General features: G+C 38.8%; 2 protein-coding genes across 5 annotated transcripts in view; both read right to left on the reverse strand.

Annotated features, from left to right (window-relative positions):
- The window catches only part of oclna (occludin a), an 8764-nt gene extending 6415 nt beyond the window's left edge, over positions 1–2349 (reverse strand). The window contains exons 1-4 of one of the 2 annotated variants that reach the window (XM_065263943.1): positions 2254–2349; positions 1784–1846; positions 850–1516; positions 585–752 (exon numbers count right to left, since the gene is read on the reverse strand). In XM_065263943.1, coding sequence (XP_065120015.1) covers positions 585–752; positions 850–1516; positions 1784–1845 — 897 coding nt within the window. In that variant the 5' untranslated portion in view covers position 1846; positions 2254–2349. Of the gene's footprint in view, positions 1–584; positions 753–849; positions 1517–1783; positions 1866–2253 lie in introns of both variants that reach the window. The other variant, XM_065263952.2, reaches the window with a different exon arrangement.
- Positions 2350–3108: 759 nt separating this feature from the next.
- marveld2a (MARVEL domain containing 2a) lies at positions 3109–13649 on the reverse strand. Of its 3 annotated transcripts, XM_065263923.2 has the most exons (9): positions 13546–13631; positions 10891–10950; positions 10681–10784; positions 8013–9172; positions 7874–7909; positions 7281–7432; positions 7001–7172; positions 4560–4610; positions 3109–3799 (listed from the first exon to the last, which is right to left on the reverse strand). In XM_065263923.2, the coding sequence occupies exons 4-9, from the start codon at positions 9120–9122 to the stop codon at positions 3680–3682; spliced, it is 1641 nt and encodes a 546-aa protein (XP_065119995.1). In that variant the 5' UTR covers positions 9123–9172; positions 10681–10784; positions 10891–10950; positions 13546–13631; the 3' UTR covers positions 3109–3679. The 3 variants fall into 3 exon arrangements, with proteins under 3 accessions (XP_065119995.1, XP_065119988.1, XP_065120004.1); XM_065263916.1 differs by lacking the exon at positions 10681–10784 and having other exon boundaries at positions 10860–10950; positions 13546–13649; XM_065263932.2 differs by lacking the exon at positions 10681–10784 and having other exon boundaries at positions 13546–13635.
- Between the last annotated feature and the right edge of the window lie 226 nt (positions 13650–13875).

Genomic DNA, 13875 nt, shown 5'->3' on the forward strand with positions numbered 1-13875 from the left:
TTTCTTGAAGGGGCCATGACATGAAAATCTGACTTTTTCCATGTTTAAGTGCTATGATTGGGTCCCTAGTGATGCTATCAACCTAGAAAATTTGAAAAAGATCAACCCAGTAACTTAGTTTTGGTAAACCATTCTCTACAAGCACATGAAAAATAGGTCGTTGAAATTTGGCTCTCCTTATGATGTCATAAGGAGCTCTTATTATAATAATCCAACCCCTTAATCCAACCACAGCACTGCCATTTAGTGCAGAGAGAAAATAATTCACAGAACAATTGAGTTTCAATTTCAACAAACCACCATCATTGTGATCAGTGTTTGCACTTGATCTGCACATGTGCATTTTAGAGGACACACCCAAAACGGCACATTTTTGCACACACCTACAAAGTGGCAATTTTAACATGCTATAATAAATTATTTATATGGTATTTTGAGCTAAAACTTCACACATGTGCTCTGGGGACACCAAAGATGTATTTGACATCTTAAAAAAGTCCTGTGACATGGGCCCTTTAAAGGATTTCAAGACAAAACTGAAGTTGTCTTAGCTATGAAAAAATAAACCAACATATTTTGCTCACCCAATCTTCCACATCCGGAGGAGAGTTGGGATCTTCAATCTCCTTCACACGACGCCACAGTATGTTGTCTTTGCCATGAGAATTGATCCGCATACGGGTTTTGATGGCGAAGACCATGATGATGATAAGAGCTGCGGTCACTATAAACCCCAAAACTAAAGCGATGGCCTGAGAGATAGAGAGAGAGAGAACGGTCAGTTCAGAACACAAATTTATATTCTTCATATCGTAAACAAAAAAGAATGAGAAGAAAAATCTTGCTCACCTCCTGAGGATCCACGACGCAGTAATGATACAGATACTGGTTGACAAACATACCGGACATCTGAGGCTGCTGGTAAGCAGCACACATTGCATAGACCTGGTTAAACTGTACCGAGCCGGTCGTCTGGGCCATCGGGTAAACCGTGACCAGATAGACTATCGTGGCAATAAACATGAGGAAACCCATAATGGCGCTAACAATTATAACAATCAAGTAGAACTTCCTGCCCGTGGTTGACCTATGGTGCGAGATGATCATGATGAAGATGATGAGGAGGGCAATGAAGGACATGATTGCCATGGCGATCATAAATCCCTTTCCCTGCCTGGGGTCGTTCTGAGAGCCGAGGATACCGTAACCGAAACCTCCTCCGTAACTTCCCATTCCGTAGCCAGTTCCTCCAAAGCCACCTCCATAAGAACCACCTCCATACCCAGCTCCATACCCTCCTCCTCCTCCATAGCTGCTTCCATAAGTTCCAAATCCAGCCACTCCAGCATCCGTATCCCAGGCCAGAGTCGATGCTACGCATACGAAGATGCCCACGCAGCAGATCACAGACAGGACACACATGATTTTGATGATGCCCGGTGGAGACGTCCAGCGATAGAAGTGCTGGAACTCATCGTCGGGGTAGTACGAGTACGCAGGCTCGGGTACAACATTACTGGAGACAGAAAGATGCAGAGAGTTAAGAAACACATTCACAATGATATACAATCAATCATTTTGTTGATAACTGAGGTGTTGGCCAAATGATCAGTAAACAAGGTTACATGTTTCAGTTTCTTTTCTTTTATTAGTCTGTTAAGAGATGTCTGACACTCTTTAAAGAAGTTGTTTAGAGGTTTCAGTCAGTGTGAACATCGTTAGTGAGATTTTTTTCATTTCTTCTGCTTATTTAACACAAGGCAAAGAGAAACTCGATACTTACTATCCATTATCACCCTGCTCAAAATCATAGGGCGGTGGACTTCCTTTCGGTCCCGAAGACATTCTTCATGAAAGACAAAAGACTGAGTAAATACATATGAGCATAAAAATAAATAGTATCATGTGCTTTACGTTAAAAATATTTTAAACGAATTAAATGACGCATTGTTTTATTCATTACACAGAGAAGTCTTTAAAATAACTATTATTAGTGCGCAAATCACAGTATAAAATGTAATACGTTTTAATATTTAAGAGAAATACACAATAAACGAGAAACAAATAATTCCCGATTTAAATAAAACGAAACACTTGACAGTAAAGACAGTGGTTGGTTGGTTTGTTTATTAGCTGGATTAAATCTCAGTAATTACTTGATTAGTTAGTTCTTTAGATCAGTAAGTCTTTAACAGAGTTAAAGTAATGCAATATAAAACATAAATTAAAGTTATATCAGAGTTTCAGTCTTACCTGTTTGTAAGGGCGTTCGCGCGCTGTAATGTTCCGGGTGTTTCACTCCTCAATCAGGTGAGACAAACAACCTGCCGTTTAACTAACTAACCACCTCCCACTCACACACGAGCGCGCGCGCGCGCCCACACATACGCGCACTTCGCCTGTTTCTCAATGCGATGGCTGGTCGCATTTGTAGACTGCGTACGTCATCAAGACGGTCTTATTTTAGAATATTAACAATTATAAAGTTGACTATTATTCTTAGTTAATCGTAAATCGTTGTAATATGCGAATGTAATGCTTAGTTAACTGAAATACACCAAACTGAATGACGTATGCAGCCTGCACATGCGACCTTCGGAGGTTGCAGCCTTCAGATAGAAACGGCGCCCCCGCAGACCGACAGGCGTATGATATTAAATTATCGCGAGAGCGAATCAACAGCCGTGCTCTCGCGGAATCATGATGTCATACACTGATCGATCTGCGCAGTGGCGCATTTAATGGATCCCATGTAAACTCAAACGCAGAAAAAAATAGAGAGCCGTATTTTAATCTGACATTTTTTATAAGCAGCTCACTAAGTTTATGCCCTCATAACTTTTCTCTCTTAACTCAACTTATATTTCTAATGTATAGTGAAGCAGCTTTACAGATTTTTTTAGTCTTTAAAAATTATAAATTGTACTTTTACAGAAAAAATACCTATAAATGTTTTTATCTATCACTACACGAGTTCTTAAATATTTAGAAAATTGCAAATCGTCATATTATTTAGATTTGCATTACTAATCGTAATGTATTTTTACTTTATTGAACTTAAAGCATTGACATTGAGTCTGAAATATAAACAAACAAAGCATGTTTTCATAATAAAGTACCTTTTTATTAAAAAATGAGTCAATATAAACACATTTGCATGAAATGTTCGGACTTTTCACTCTTAACAGCATTTGCATAAAATCTCAGTGTTTAAATCACATATTCAAAATGCATGCACAGCACAAGATGTGCATTTAAAATTAGTTAAGTGGTTGTTCAGATATTATTATACAGCTATAATTTCATTTAAAAAACAATACATTTGTAGATAAACACAGTGCATTTGCATAAAATATATCAAACGAGTCAATAAAAAATATTTGTAGTAAACAGAAACTGAAGCATTTGCATAAATACACATGTTGAGCTCAGAATCACACAGCATTTCTTTAAACATCAGGCAATTCATTACGAAATTAAACATGAAGACGTTGTTTTTATTCAGTAAAGAAGATCAGAGAGAGTTTAATAGTAGCATATGCACCTCATGTCAATAGTGTTTCTAATATATGCAATACCATCCACACGACTGTGGCTCTGAAGGTTTATTGATGATCACGTTCAGTGTCCCGGTGTGAAATTAACGATTTTTTCCAGTAAAAATCCAGCGCTGTCCGTTTCAGCCGTAGCCATCATTCCAGCCCATCACTTTGTCATATTCGTGAATTCTCTGCTTGATGTGGGAAAGTTTGTTTTTCAGGTATTCACATCTCTCTTTCTTCTCCAGAAATGAAGGATCCTTTAGAAGGGAAAGTTTAACATAAACAAGTCTGAGGCATACATTTCACAAATATTACACCAAACAAGCTAAACTGTTACTTGTTTATAGTCTTGGGACGCCTGTATTCTGTACATACAGAGATTTAGAAATGATAATTTAGAAATGTATTCCTATATTTAAATGTGTCTGTCACTCCCTAAGTGTTTTTACAGAGAATCAGCTGAGGATCTGGTGGATAGCTATTTCCTCCCTTTAAAAGACACAATAGCTTTAGTAAGGAAAACAAACTCCACCCCCTCCTTCCTAAACAATCTCCTCTCTTCCTCCACTCATCAGAATTCCTAAAGCATTCAGTGTTGTAAATCTTTCAAGCAGGATCTACACAAAACCTACAGGCCCAAACAAGCCCTGTTGGAAGGCCTTGGAATTTTTCACATTTTCCGATTTTGGGGTAAACACTGCAGAATTCTGTCCAGTGGAATTGAACATCGTAAAAAATAGGTTGAACAGAACTTACAGTGCCACACTGTAAAGTATTATCAAATAATTTAATTTAAAAAAACAAGGTATGGTGGATTTTTTAAATAAAAACCTAGTGTAAATCTGTGATGTCATCGGTGTTGTTCTGCAGGATACAGGTTCTGTGTGGTATGAATGCTATTACAGCACTGCACTGGCTGCTGGGATATCATCTCTCAGATCATAATGTGCACCACTAAAAACAACGCCAACTATTTAATAAATCTTGGGGCAGATTAAGCAAAAGTAAAGCACTTACCAGCTTTTTCCTTTGGTACTCCTGAAGAATCTTGTTAACGCGATCACGCTCCTATGGGAGACATTGAGAGACATTTTTGTTTTCTTACATTAAAACAATAGTCCAATAGAAGCATCACTTTTCAATTTGAGAAATAATTAAATACTACAAATAGTTATTACTTAAGGGGGCAGTTTCGCAGACAAGGTTTAGATTAATCCAGGATTAGTTTTTTTTAGGACATTTAAGTAGTTTTTACAAACATACCATACAAAAAACATTAGTGATGTGTGTTTGAGGCAAAACAACGGCACTGATATGTGTTAAAGGGGTCATAGCATTAAAAAAATGTACAGACTTTTTCTATGTTTAAGTGCTATAATCAACCTAGAAAACGTGAAAAATAACAACCCAGTAACTTAGTTTTGGTAAATCATTCTCTGCAAGCATGTGAAAAAATAGTTCATCCAGATTTTGGCTGTTTTGTCTTACTGTGGGTTCATACCAGACGCGGTAGAGGCTGCAAAAACGCGCTTTTCGCGCTATTTGGCGTAGTTGGACGCTTGAATTAGAGGTCTTCACGGGTCCACTTAGATCCGAAAACCCGAGGTCCGACCCGAGACCCGATCGGGTTCGGGTCTAAAAGTTTCACATGTGCCTCGGACACGGGTCGGGTACAATAATAGCGGCATCGGGTCTCGGGTAATTTAAAAATGAATGTGTTTTTTCTGAACGGACCCGAGAAGACCCGAACTCTCTCGCCTGTGTGCGTCAATGTCCTTTTCAAACCTATCTGTTTGCCAAGAGCGCTTGCGACATTGTGTGGTTGTCGGAAGGTTCATTTTCGTTGAGACAAACATGTCAGTCAATTATAAATGTACATTTTAGCGGTTACATTGGTGTCGTCGTCAGATAACAAAGTAAAACGAATGGAGCAGCTCGCCAAATTGGTTGCAAGGCCACCGGAGTGTCTTTCTGTCTGACTGCTGCCCGTGGGTCTGCAGAATGCACACACGTCAGTGCCGTTTACATTCGGTTCCAGTCGGGTTAAAAAAAAAATCACTAGTTCGGGTCGGACTCGGGTCTAATTTTCTCGGGTTTGTCTCAGGTCGGGTCTTTCTTTCAAAAATGTTTTTATTTATGCACGTCGGGTTCGGGTATGAAGTGATTCGGGTCATTTCGGGTCGGGTACATTTCTTTGGACCCGAGAAGACCTCTAGCTTAAACATTTTGAGTTTACTCGCTTCATCCGCGCATGAAAGCCGTCATTCGAGACATTCACGTGGAAATTCGCATCATGGGAGAGGCTTCTGCGACTCTGCTCGCTTCCTGTATTCACGTCACTACTAGAGCAAGCTCCTGATTGGTTAACGCGACGCGTTTTTCTACCAAAGTTCAGATTTTTCAACTCGTGCATTTTCTGCAGCAACGGTTAATTGGCGCAAACTAGATACGCAAGTAAGGCGGAACCATGTCTACCGCGCTGCGCTAAACGGCTCAATCGCGCCGCAAGACCTCCAGACGCGCGTCAACGCATCTTTACATTGACTTAACATTTAAATCACTTGCGCTTGATGCTGCATTCCATGCAGGTTTTTGAGCCCGTAAATCACGAATTCAAAAACAACGACTTACGACTCGGAACTTGGAGTACATCGATCTAGTACGAGTTCACGGGTGGGAAGTCACAGGTTTGACTGCCGTTCCAGTGCACTTTCACAGGTAGAAGGTTGAAAAAACACGGGTTACAGGTTGCCTGGAACGCGGCATTATTACAATAATAATGCCCCTTAATCTGCACTATACAACCACGGCACTGCCAGAGAGAATAATCGACAGCACAATTGAGTTTTCATTTCAACAAATTCCCATTATGGCGATAAATGTTTGCATGTCATTAGCTCATTTGCATTTTAAAATACACCCAAAAACAGCACATTATGCTCACACCTAAGTGGCAATTTTAGCATGCTATAATAAATTATCTATATGGTTATTTGAGCTAAAACTTCACATACCTACTCTGGGGACATCAAAGACTTATTTTACATCTTAAAAAACTATTATATGACCCCTTTAAAATATGTCAGTGCAAGATGTTTTAAAATTAAGGCAGCTCAAACATGCATTTTATTCTGGGACTAGCCCTGTCCGAAAAATCACCCCAAATAGTTTAATTTCTAAATCTTAAATATCTGCTCAGTGTGTTTTACCATTTGAATGACATACAGGGTATTAGAAATAAAGATTGAATGTAAAGTATAAACCAGGGGTGGCGAACGTCGGTCCTGGAGAGCCGCAGCCCTGCAGTTTTAAGCTCCAACTCTGATTAAACCTCACCTGTCTGAATGTTTCTAGTAACTCTTTAGACCTTGATTACCTGTTCAGGTGTGTTTAATTAGAGCTGGAGCTAAACTCTCCAGGACCGACATTCGCCACCCCTGGTATAAACAGTAACATACCATCTGACTTGTGGGGTTCTGAGGTAAACTACGCATCATCACATCCATTTCATCAAACTTCTTTAGTATCGCTTGAACCTCCACATGAAGCTCTTTATACTCAGAATACTGGTCATTAAAGACGGCTTTATACTGATCTCGCTGGTCATCGGTGCGGATGGTTGGATATTTACTAAATAAAAAACAACAATGAGATTAATCAACAAAAAGTTAAAAGTACACCAACAAAATAATTACTGTTTATTTTTCTAAAACCCACGATTGTGAAACGTGTACGTACGCAATGTAGTCAGGCATGATCACAGGTTTGGGAGCGTGTCCAGCTGGAATGTGTCCTTTCACAATTTTGGGCTTGGAGATGGCGGGGGCGGCCATGGACGCATGCTGTACAGGCGCTGAGACAGAAATCAACTCCCTTGGTCCATCAACAGCCTACCACAGTAAAGAGTGACACAAAATAAGTGCTACAATATCAGCGAAAACCAAGTTTTTGTGATTACTGTATTCAACATAAAATCATCCTACATACTGTAAAGAACATTCTGTGAAAAATATAACCTTGGTATCTCTATTATATTGATCATGTCCGAGATTAAAATCAATGATTGTAATCACACTCGGACTTGGTCACATATTCTGTGTTATGTCTATACTAAAAATTGTCCTTTTGTTAAGACCCTGTGACTTGGTTATGGTTACCAACTCTGTCAAAAGGCAACTGGATTAAATGCATCAATAATGTGACCTCAGACAAGTGCACTGGTTGGGTAACATTGGTGAGTAACTTTATTGAGGGATTTGATTTAATTGAGAAATTAAAGAGCAGCAATGCATTATGGAACAAAATGAAATGGACAGAGGTGAAACACTTGCCAAGGGCACTGCTGGAGGAGAATCTCTTGGCAGCATCTGCAAAAAACGTGGAGAAGATTCCGTAGATGTTATAACTACAGTTTATTCATTTAGAAAAAATCTAGACACGGGCAATGAAAAATTCATTTATCAGTCTCACCTCCTGCCCGTGGCGTTCTTTAAGTCTCCGAGCTGCCTCGTGTCGCCACAGTTTCAGACACACTATGGCTCCAACCAAGTACACAATCATGGTAAAAAAGAGGAAGATGATGGCAGCCGTCTGTGCGGCTTCGGTGCGGCAGAACACACCGTTTATGCCGTTATTGAAATAGGGATAGTAGCAAAGGCCGCCTCGTAAGGTGTCATTTACATAGACACAACCGGCAGCCAAGAGCAGGACCGCAAGGGCCAGGTTTATGAAGAATTCGGTTAAAGGCCACCAGGTTGAATCCAACAGAATCATTCGGTAGTACATGGTCATGCCAAGGACTAGCAAGATAACAGTCACTATCCACGCCAGGCCTGTAATCACAAGAATGAATGGCGTCTTGGGTCCAGTGTAGTAGGCATTACCGTACCCTCCTCCGTAACCTCCCCCGTAACCTCCGTAAGAACCTCCGCCGTATGCTCCACCAGGCTGTGAGTATCCGAAAGTGTTATACCACTCATTGTCTTTGTGAATGGAAGCGCAAACGCAGGCGAAAATCGCTGCCCCCAGAAGCAGCTCCACACAACCTAGAATGCGCAAAAGTCCTGCCCAAGACTTCATATAAGCGTAGCGCTGGTTGTACTCCTCGACTTGTTCAGCGTAAGTCAAAGCTGTGTGTACGGTACGGCCGTCCACCGATTCCAACGGGTCGCCTAACAGAATGGCTTCATGCTCTTTGCGGGAGTTATAACTGCCCCCGGATCCCCCGTACGGATCGCGGTACGAGCCGGGAATCGGCGGGGGAGTGCAGGGAACGCCCTCAGTGGTGGAGTTCTTGTTGCTTGACCCAAACATGGATTTTAACTTGCTGCTTCCACTGCTGGACCTGAAGATGTTCTTCCATGAGTCTGGGATGAACCGATGGACAGGTTTGATGTCGATGGCCGAATCGTCGTTGTCTTCACTTCCGCTGGGGTCAAACTCGGGCCCCACAGGTGGTTGGTCCGGCAGGGGAGGAGGTGGGAAATGTTCGGAGCGAAAAGACAATTCAGGTGTTCTCTGATAATCCAAGCTGTGAAGACTCGGGAGCGAGCCGTTGGGCACATCACCGTTGTGAGGCATTTTCTGGACACCACGTCCAGCCAAGTCCCCTGCAGAAGATGCAATTATCCCTAGGGAAACATTAAGTTTAGAGGTATAAGAAAAGAAACAAGAAAGATTCACAAATTGGTTTTAGCTCTTGGAGACCTGTAGTTCTCAACTAGTCTGATCACGATCTAATAAGGTTACGATAGCAAAATGATCACTATATTTAACTCTTTCCCCGCTATTGATGAGTTATCTCGTCAATTATGAGTTTTTACGGCAATCCATATTTCCACCATTATCCACTGGGTGTCGCTCTTACCCAACTTATAAAACACTGAAGCGTCCACTGATCCAAAAACAGTAAAAAGTCTGTATGTTTTGATCATTATTCTGAATCTGATCTCTAACAAAATGCAATTATCTTAGCTTTTTGCTCAAAGTTTTGTATTTTTGAAGAAACCTACTGAATATTTGCGACGGAATAAAAAGAGAACAAATGAAGATTGGATAAAACGGGTTTGTTTTGTTTTTTAAAGCAGAGGGTCCGCTCTTATTTGATATATTGTATGTTTATATATTTAAAGAAGAACATTTCTGGAAGGCATTAAACTTTTGTGAAAATCATAAGAAAAAGTTGGCGCTGGCTGGCAACCTTTTTTTAAATGTTGGTGGGAAAGAGTTAAAGTGATAGTTAACCCAAAAAATAAAATTCTGTCATTATTTACTCACCCTCAAGTTGTTTTCGTTTTTGGATAACTATCGCTTTAATAAGTGTTCACTTGCAATGAGGAAATGCTGACAAATTGATGCAAGTTTTTTTACTCTTTAAGTATAGTGTTGGGTCAAAAGTTGATGTTTATTGTAAGATCTGTCCAGAAATAAAACTAGTTGAGAACCACTGATCCAGAGCATTAATCCAGGCATCCATTGTGAGCTAGGAAATATACTATATAATGTGACACTAACTAGTATAATTTCTAAATAATATAAACTTTATAATTGATAACTTTCAACTTATGACATAGGAAATGACCTTCTACAGAAGTGAAAAGATGCCAGAAAGAGATAAAGCAAGACGTACCCTTCTCCACAGAAAATATAAGACCTCTATCACAAATAATCACTACAACATTCAGCATCTTAAGAAGCAACAGTGTCTCAAAGGCACAAATAATGTGCAGTGGTCAGGTGTTACTGACTGATTAACCATAAATTACCTACTTATTACACGGCTAGCCACTGAATAAATACATGGACATAAAATATTGATTTGAGTTTAAATTATTTAACGTGAGAGAAAGGAGAGAGTGGAATGCCATAAGAGACATGAAACTAGCACAGCTATGTAGGATAAACACAGCGGTCACAACTGACCAATCACAATCAAGTATTCCACAGGGCCGTATAATAAATGTTTGATCTATAAGGATCTTTATGACACTGGTGCTTCTCAGATCAGTTGGTCCAACCCTATGACCTAAACCCAGAATTAATGGTGTGAACTCTAAACCCACAGGGGAGACGACCGCAACCCAAACATTTTTGACACAAATTGAACCAAGAGAACCACGGAGGACAGAAACAAACATGCCTGTGCTAGATGTCTGATTGGGTAATCAAACGAATGATATTAACAACTCAACGGAATAAAACAAGAAAAACAATCTTCAATGTTCTTCCTTATTCATAGTTTACCTAACAGGACAACAAGAGAATAAAACAACAAATATCAAACAACAAGAGAAACAAACAAATGTGTTTATTGAATACCTTTCACACGCAGGCACTGAGCAAGACTTACATTGGTCTTGAGTTCAGTGGAGTAAACGTCATTTGCTATACAGTAGATAAATTAAGCTGCCTGAAAAACAACAAACACAAATAATGCAATTTAATAAAAGCAATTCACAGTCAGATTATGTTTGACAAGACATGTAGGGGTGAGCGGGGCACAAACCAACGCAGGGTTATTAGTCCATTTTCTTAAAAAAATCCAGATAATTTACTCACCACCATGTCATCCACAATGTTGATGTTTTTCTTTGTTCAGTCAAGAAGAAATTATGTTTTTTGAGGAAAACATTGCAGGATTTTTCTCATTTAATGGACTTAAATGGACCCCAACACTTCACAGTTTTAATGCAGTTAAAAATTGCAGTTTCAAAGGACTCTAAACGATCTCAAACGAGGCATAAGGGTCTTATCTAGTGAAACCATTTGTCAGTTTTGGCAATAAAAATAAAATATGCACCTTTAAACCACAACTTCTCGTCTTCCTCTGGCTGTGACGCGCCAGCGCGACCTCACGCAATTGCGTAATGACGTGGAAAGGTCACGTGTTACATATATGAAACGCACATTTGCCGACCATTTTAAACAATAAACTGACACAAAGACATGAATGAGTATCATTCCACAAACAACAACGTCAGAACGGTCCTCTTTCTCCACATTTATAAACACTGGGGCGTAGTTTCGCATTCGTCATCAGTGACCTCTTGACGTCATGACGTATTGCGTGAGGTCGCGCTGGCGCGTCACAGGACTGGAGATAGACGGAAGTTGTGGTTTAAAAATGCATATTTTTATTTTTATTCGTTTCGCTAGATAAGACCCATATGCCTCGTTTGGGTTCATTTAAAGTCCTTTGAAACTCAGTTTAAACTGCAAGTTTAAACAGCATTAAATGTGTTACGTGTTGGGGTCCATTAAAATGAGAAAAATTGACTGTTTTCCCTTAAAAAACAATTTCTTCTCGACTTAACAAAGAAAGACAACATTTTGGATGACATGGTGGTGAGTAAATTATCTGGATTTTTTTTCAAGAAAATGGACTAATCCTTTAATTTGTAACAAGGCTACTTTACATATTTCTACAGGGACAAGTAATTTGTGCTTTTGGTCAGAAGATCTTTTGTGTTTTGGTTAAGGTATTCAACAAAGAATGTTTTGGAAGCATACAAGTAAATTTCTTCATCTTATGTTTTTTTCCATTTCTAAGTTGGGTGTGTAAGTCACCAAATCCAACCTTATATTATTTTAATCACTGTTTTGTTACCTAAAACATAACAGCATTTTGAAACATGTCAGCAACTCCTAGTAACGGTTTGCTGGGATTATAAAAATGTTTACACAACGGCATTAGTTGTCACACAGTGTTTAAGGAAGCCTCAGGTATACAATGATAATGAAATGAAAACAATGTAAATACTATTTATCAAAATGATAACTGTTAATACAAAATCAGGGGAAATAACTCACTATTATGATTTTTTAAATAATTTATATTCATTGCTGCATACAAGGATGGTAAGATGAAGAATGATGGATATCTATCTATTATAGGCAGATATATAAACAATATTCACCTTTAGTATATAAACAGAATTTGATTGAATTATTTGTGTTTAAACAAAATTTTCTAGCAGGTGTAACAACAAACCTTCTTTGTTTGATACAATGAACCCAACCTATGGGGTTAGTTGTCACATTTGCTCTCCTGTCACTTTCGGTGTAATTGTATGATAACGGTATGTCACACAAACAAACTTTAAGTGACATTTGTAGCAGAGATGTGTGTGTTGATTGTGTAAATTTTTTTTTTATCTAACAAATATTTTTTGAATGATGAAGCCAAAGCCAAAAAGCCTTACTTTGTGCACTTTGCGCTCCCCTGCACCCTGTTACAAAAACTACCATGGCAGTGTTATGATTTATGACATTGTAATATCATAGAAACATGGATATTGAATGTGGTACTGTATCTTGGTCATGTACTATGATATTTTTGTGTGTCATTTTTACATGATACCTGGTTTTGGACATAAAAATCTACCCTTGCATTCTTTAAAGCAGCATGTAAATAAATACACACATACTTTTTGCATCCCACAAGACATAACTGAGTATAATATGAATATAATATATAGTTATCTGTAGTATACTCTAGTATATTATAGTAATTACTACACATTTTTAATGTATACTAGTTTTATTAACGATAATGACTTAACTGTAGTATGCTATTTTATATAATATAATATATACTATTTTAACTTTCAAAAACTCTAATATTTAGGAATTTTACTGCAGTTTACTGTTTGCATTACCGTAGGCTTTACTTTGTGCATTTTTCATATCATATTACATTTCCTGTTTAAATGTGACCAAGCATCAAAACTAAATCATTAAAACAGATCGCAACATTTAACACTGAGCAGTGAACGCGCGCCTCGTGCAACGTAGCAGACATTTACGTATGGCATATGAAGTCATAAAACACAACAAAATGTTTGATAAGGTGGAAATAAACGACCGTACAACAACAACACTGACAAACAGATGTGGATACAATAAAACATCAAATAACAGATCCTTACAAATGTCTCTTAGTTCAGAGGCGTCAGTAGAAGAACATAAAGACTTCGGATGAACTTTAAGGATGGTTTGGACTTACCTTTCCACTTTCAAAACGTTTTTGTTTCTCCACATTTTTTTCGGAAACACACACTCAGGATCGGAAAGTTGTACCACGTGACGCAGCCGATCCCTGTGTGTGACGTCAGCAGAGACTTTAGACTTTACCTGAAGAGGGAGATAAAGGCCGTTTCTCAATCTAAAGGCTGCAGCCTCCGCAGGTCGCATTTTTAGACTGCATACGTCATTCTTCAGAATATTAACAATGATAAAGTTGACTTTTATTTTTAGTTAATCGTAAATTGTTGTAATATGCTTATGACTTGCAAATGTAATGCTCATTTAACTTAAATAAACCAAACTCGATGAC

Source organism: Paramisgurnus dabryanus, chromosome 10 (genome assembly GCF_030506205.2).
Source record: "Paramisgurnus dabryanus chromosome 10, PD_genome_1.1, whole genome shotgun sequence".
Lineage (NCBI taxonomy): Eukaryota > Metazoa > Chordata > Actinopteri > Cypriniformes > Cobitidae > Paramisgurnus > Paramisgurnus dabryanus.

Coding starts and splice junctions, on each gene's coding strand:
- marveld2a (XM_065263916.1), bottom strand. CDS start 9,122: ATGCCTCACAACGGTGATGTGCCCAACGGCTCGCTCCCGAGTCTTCAC. Junction 7,433..7,873: donor CTCCTCCAGCAGTGCCCTTG/GCAAGTGTTTCA, acceptor TTACTGTGGTAG/GCTGTTGATGGACCAAGGGA. Junction 3,800..4,559: donor AGTACCAAAGGAAAAAGCTG/GTAAGTGCTTTA, acceptor TCCCTTCTAAAG/GATCCTTCATTTCTGGAGAA.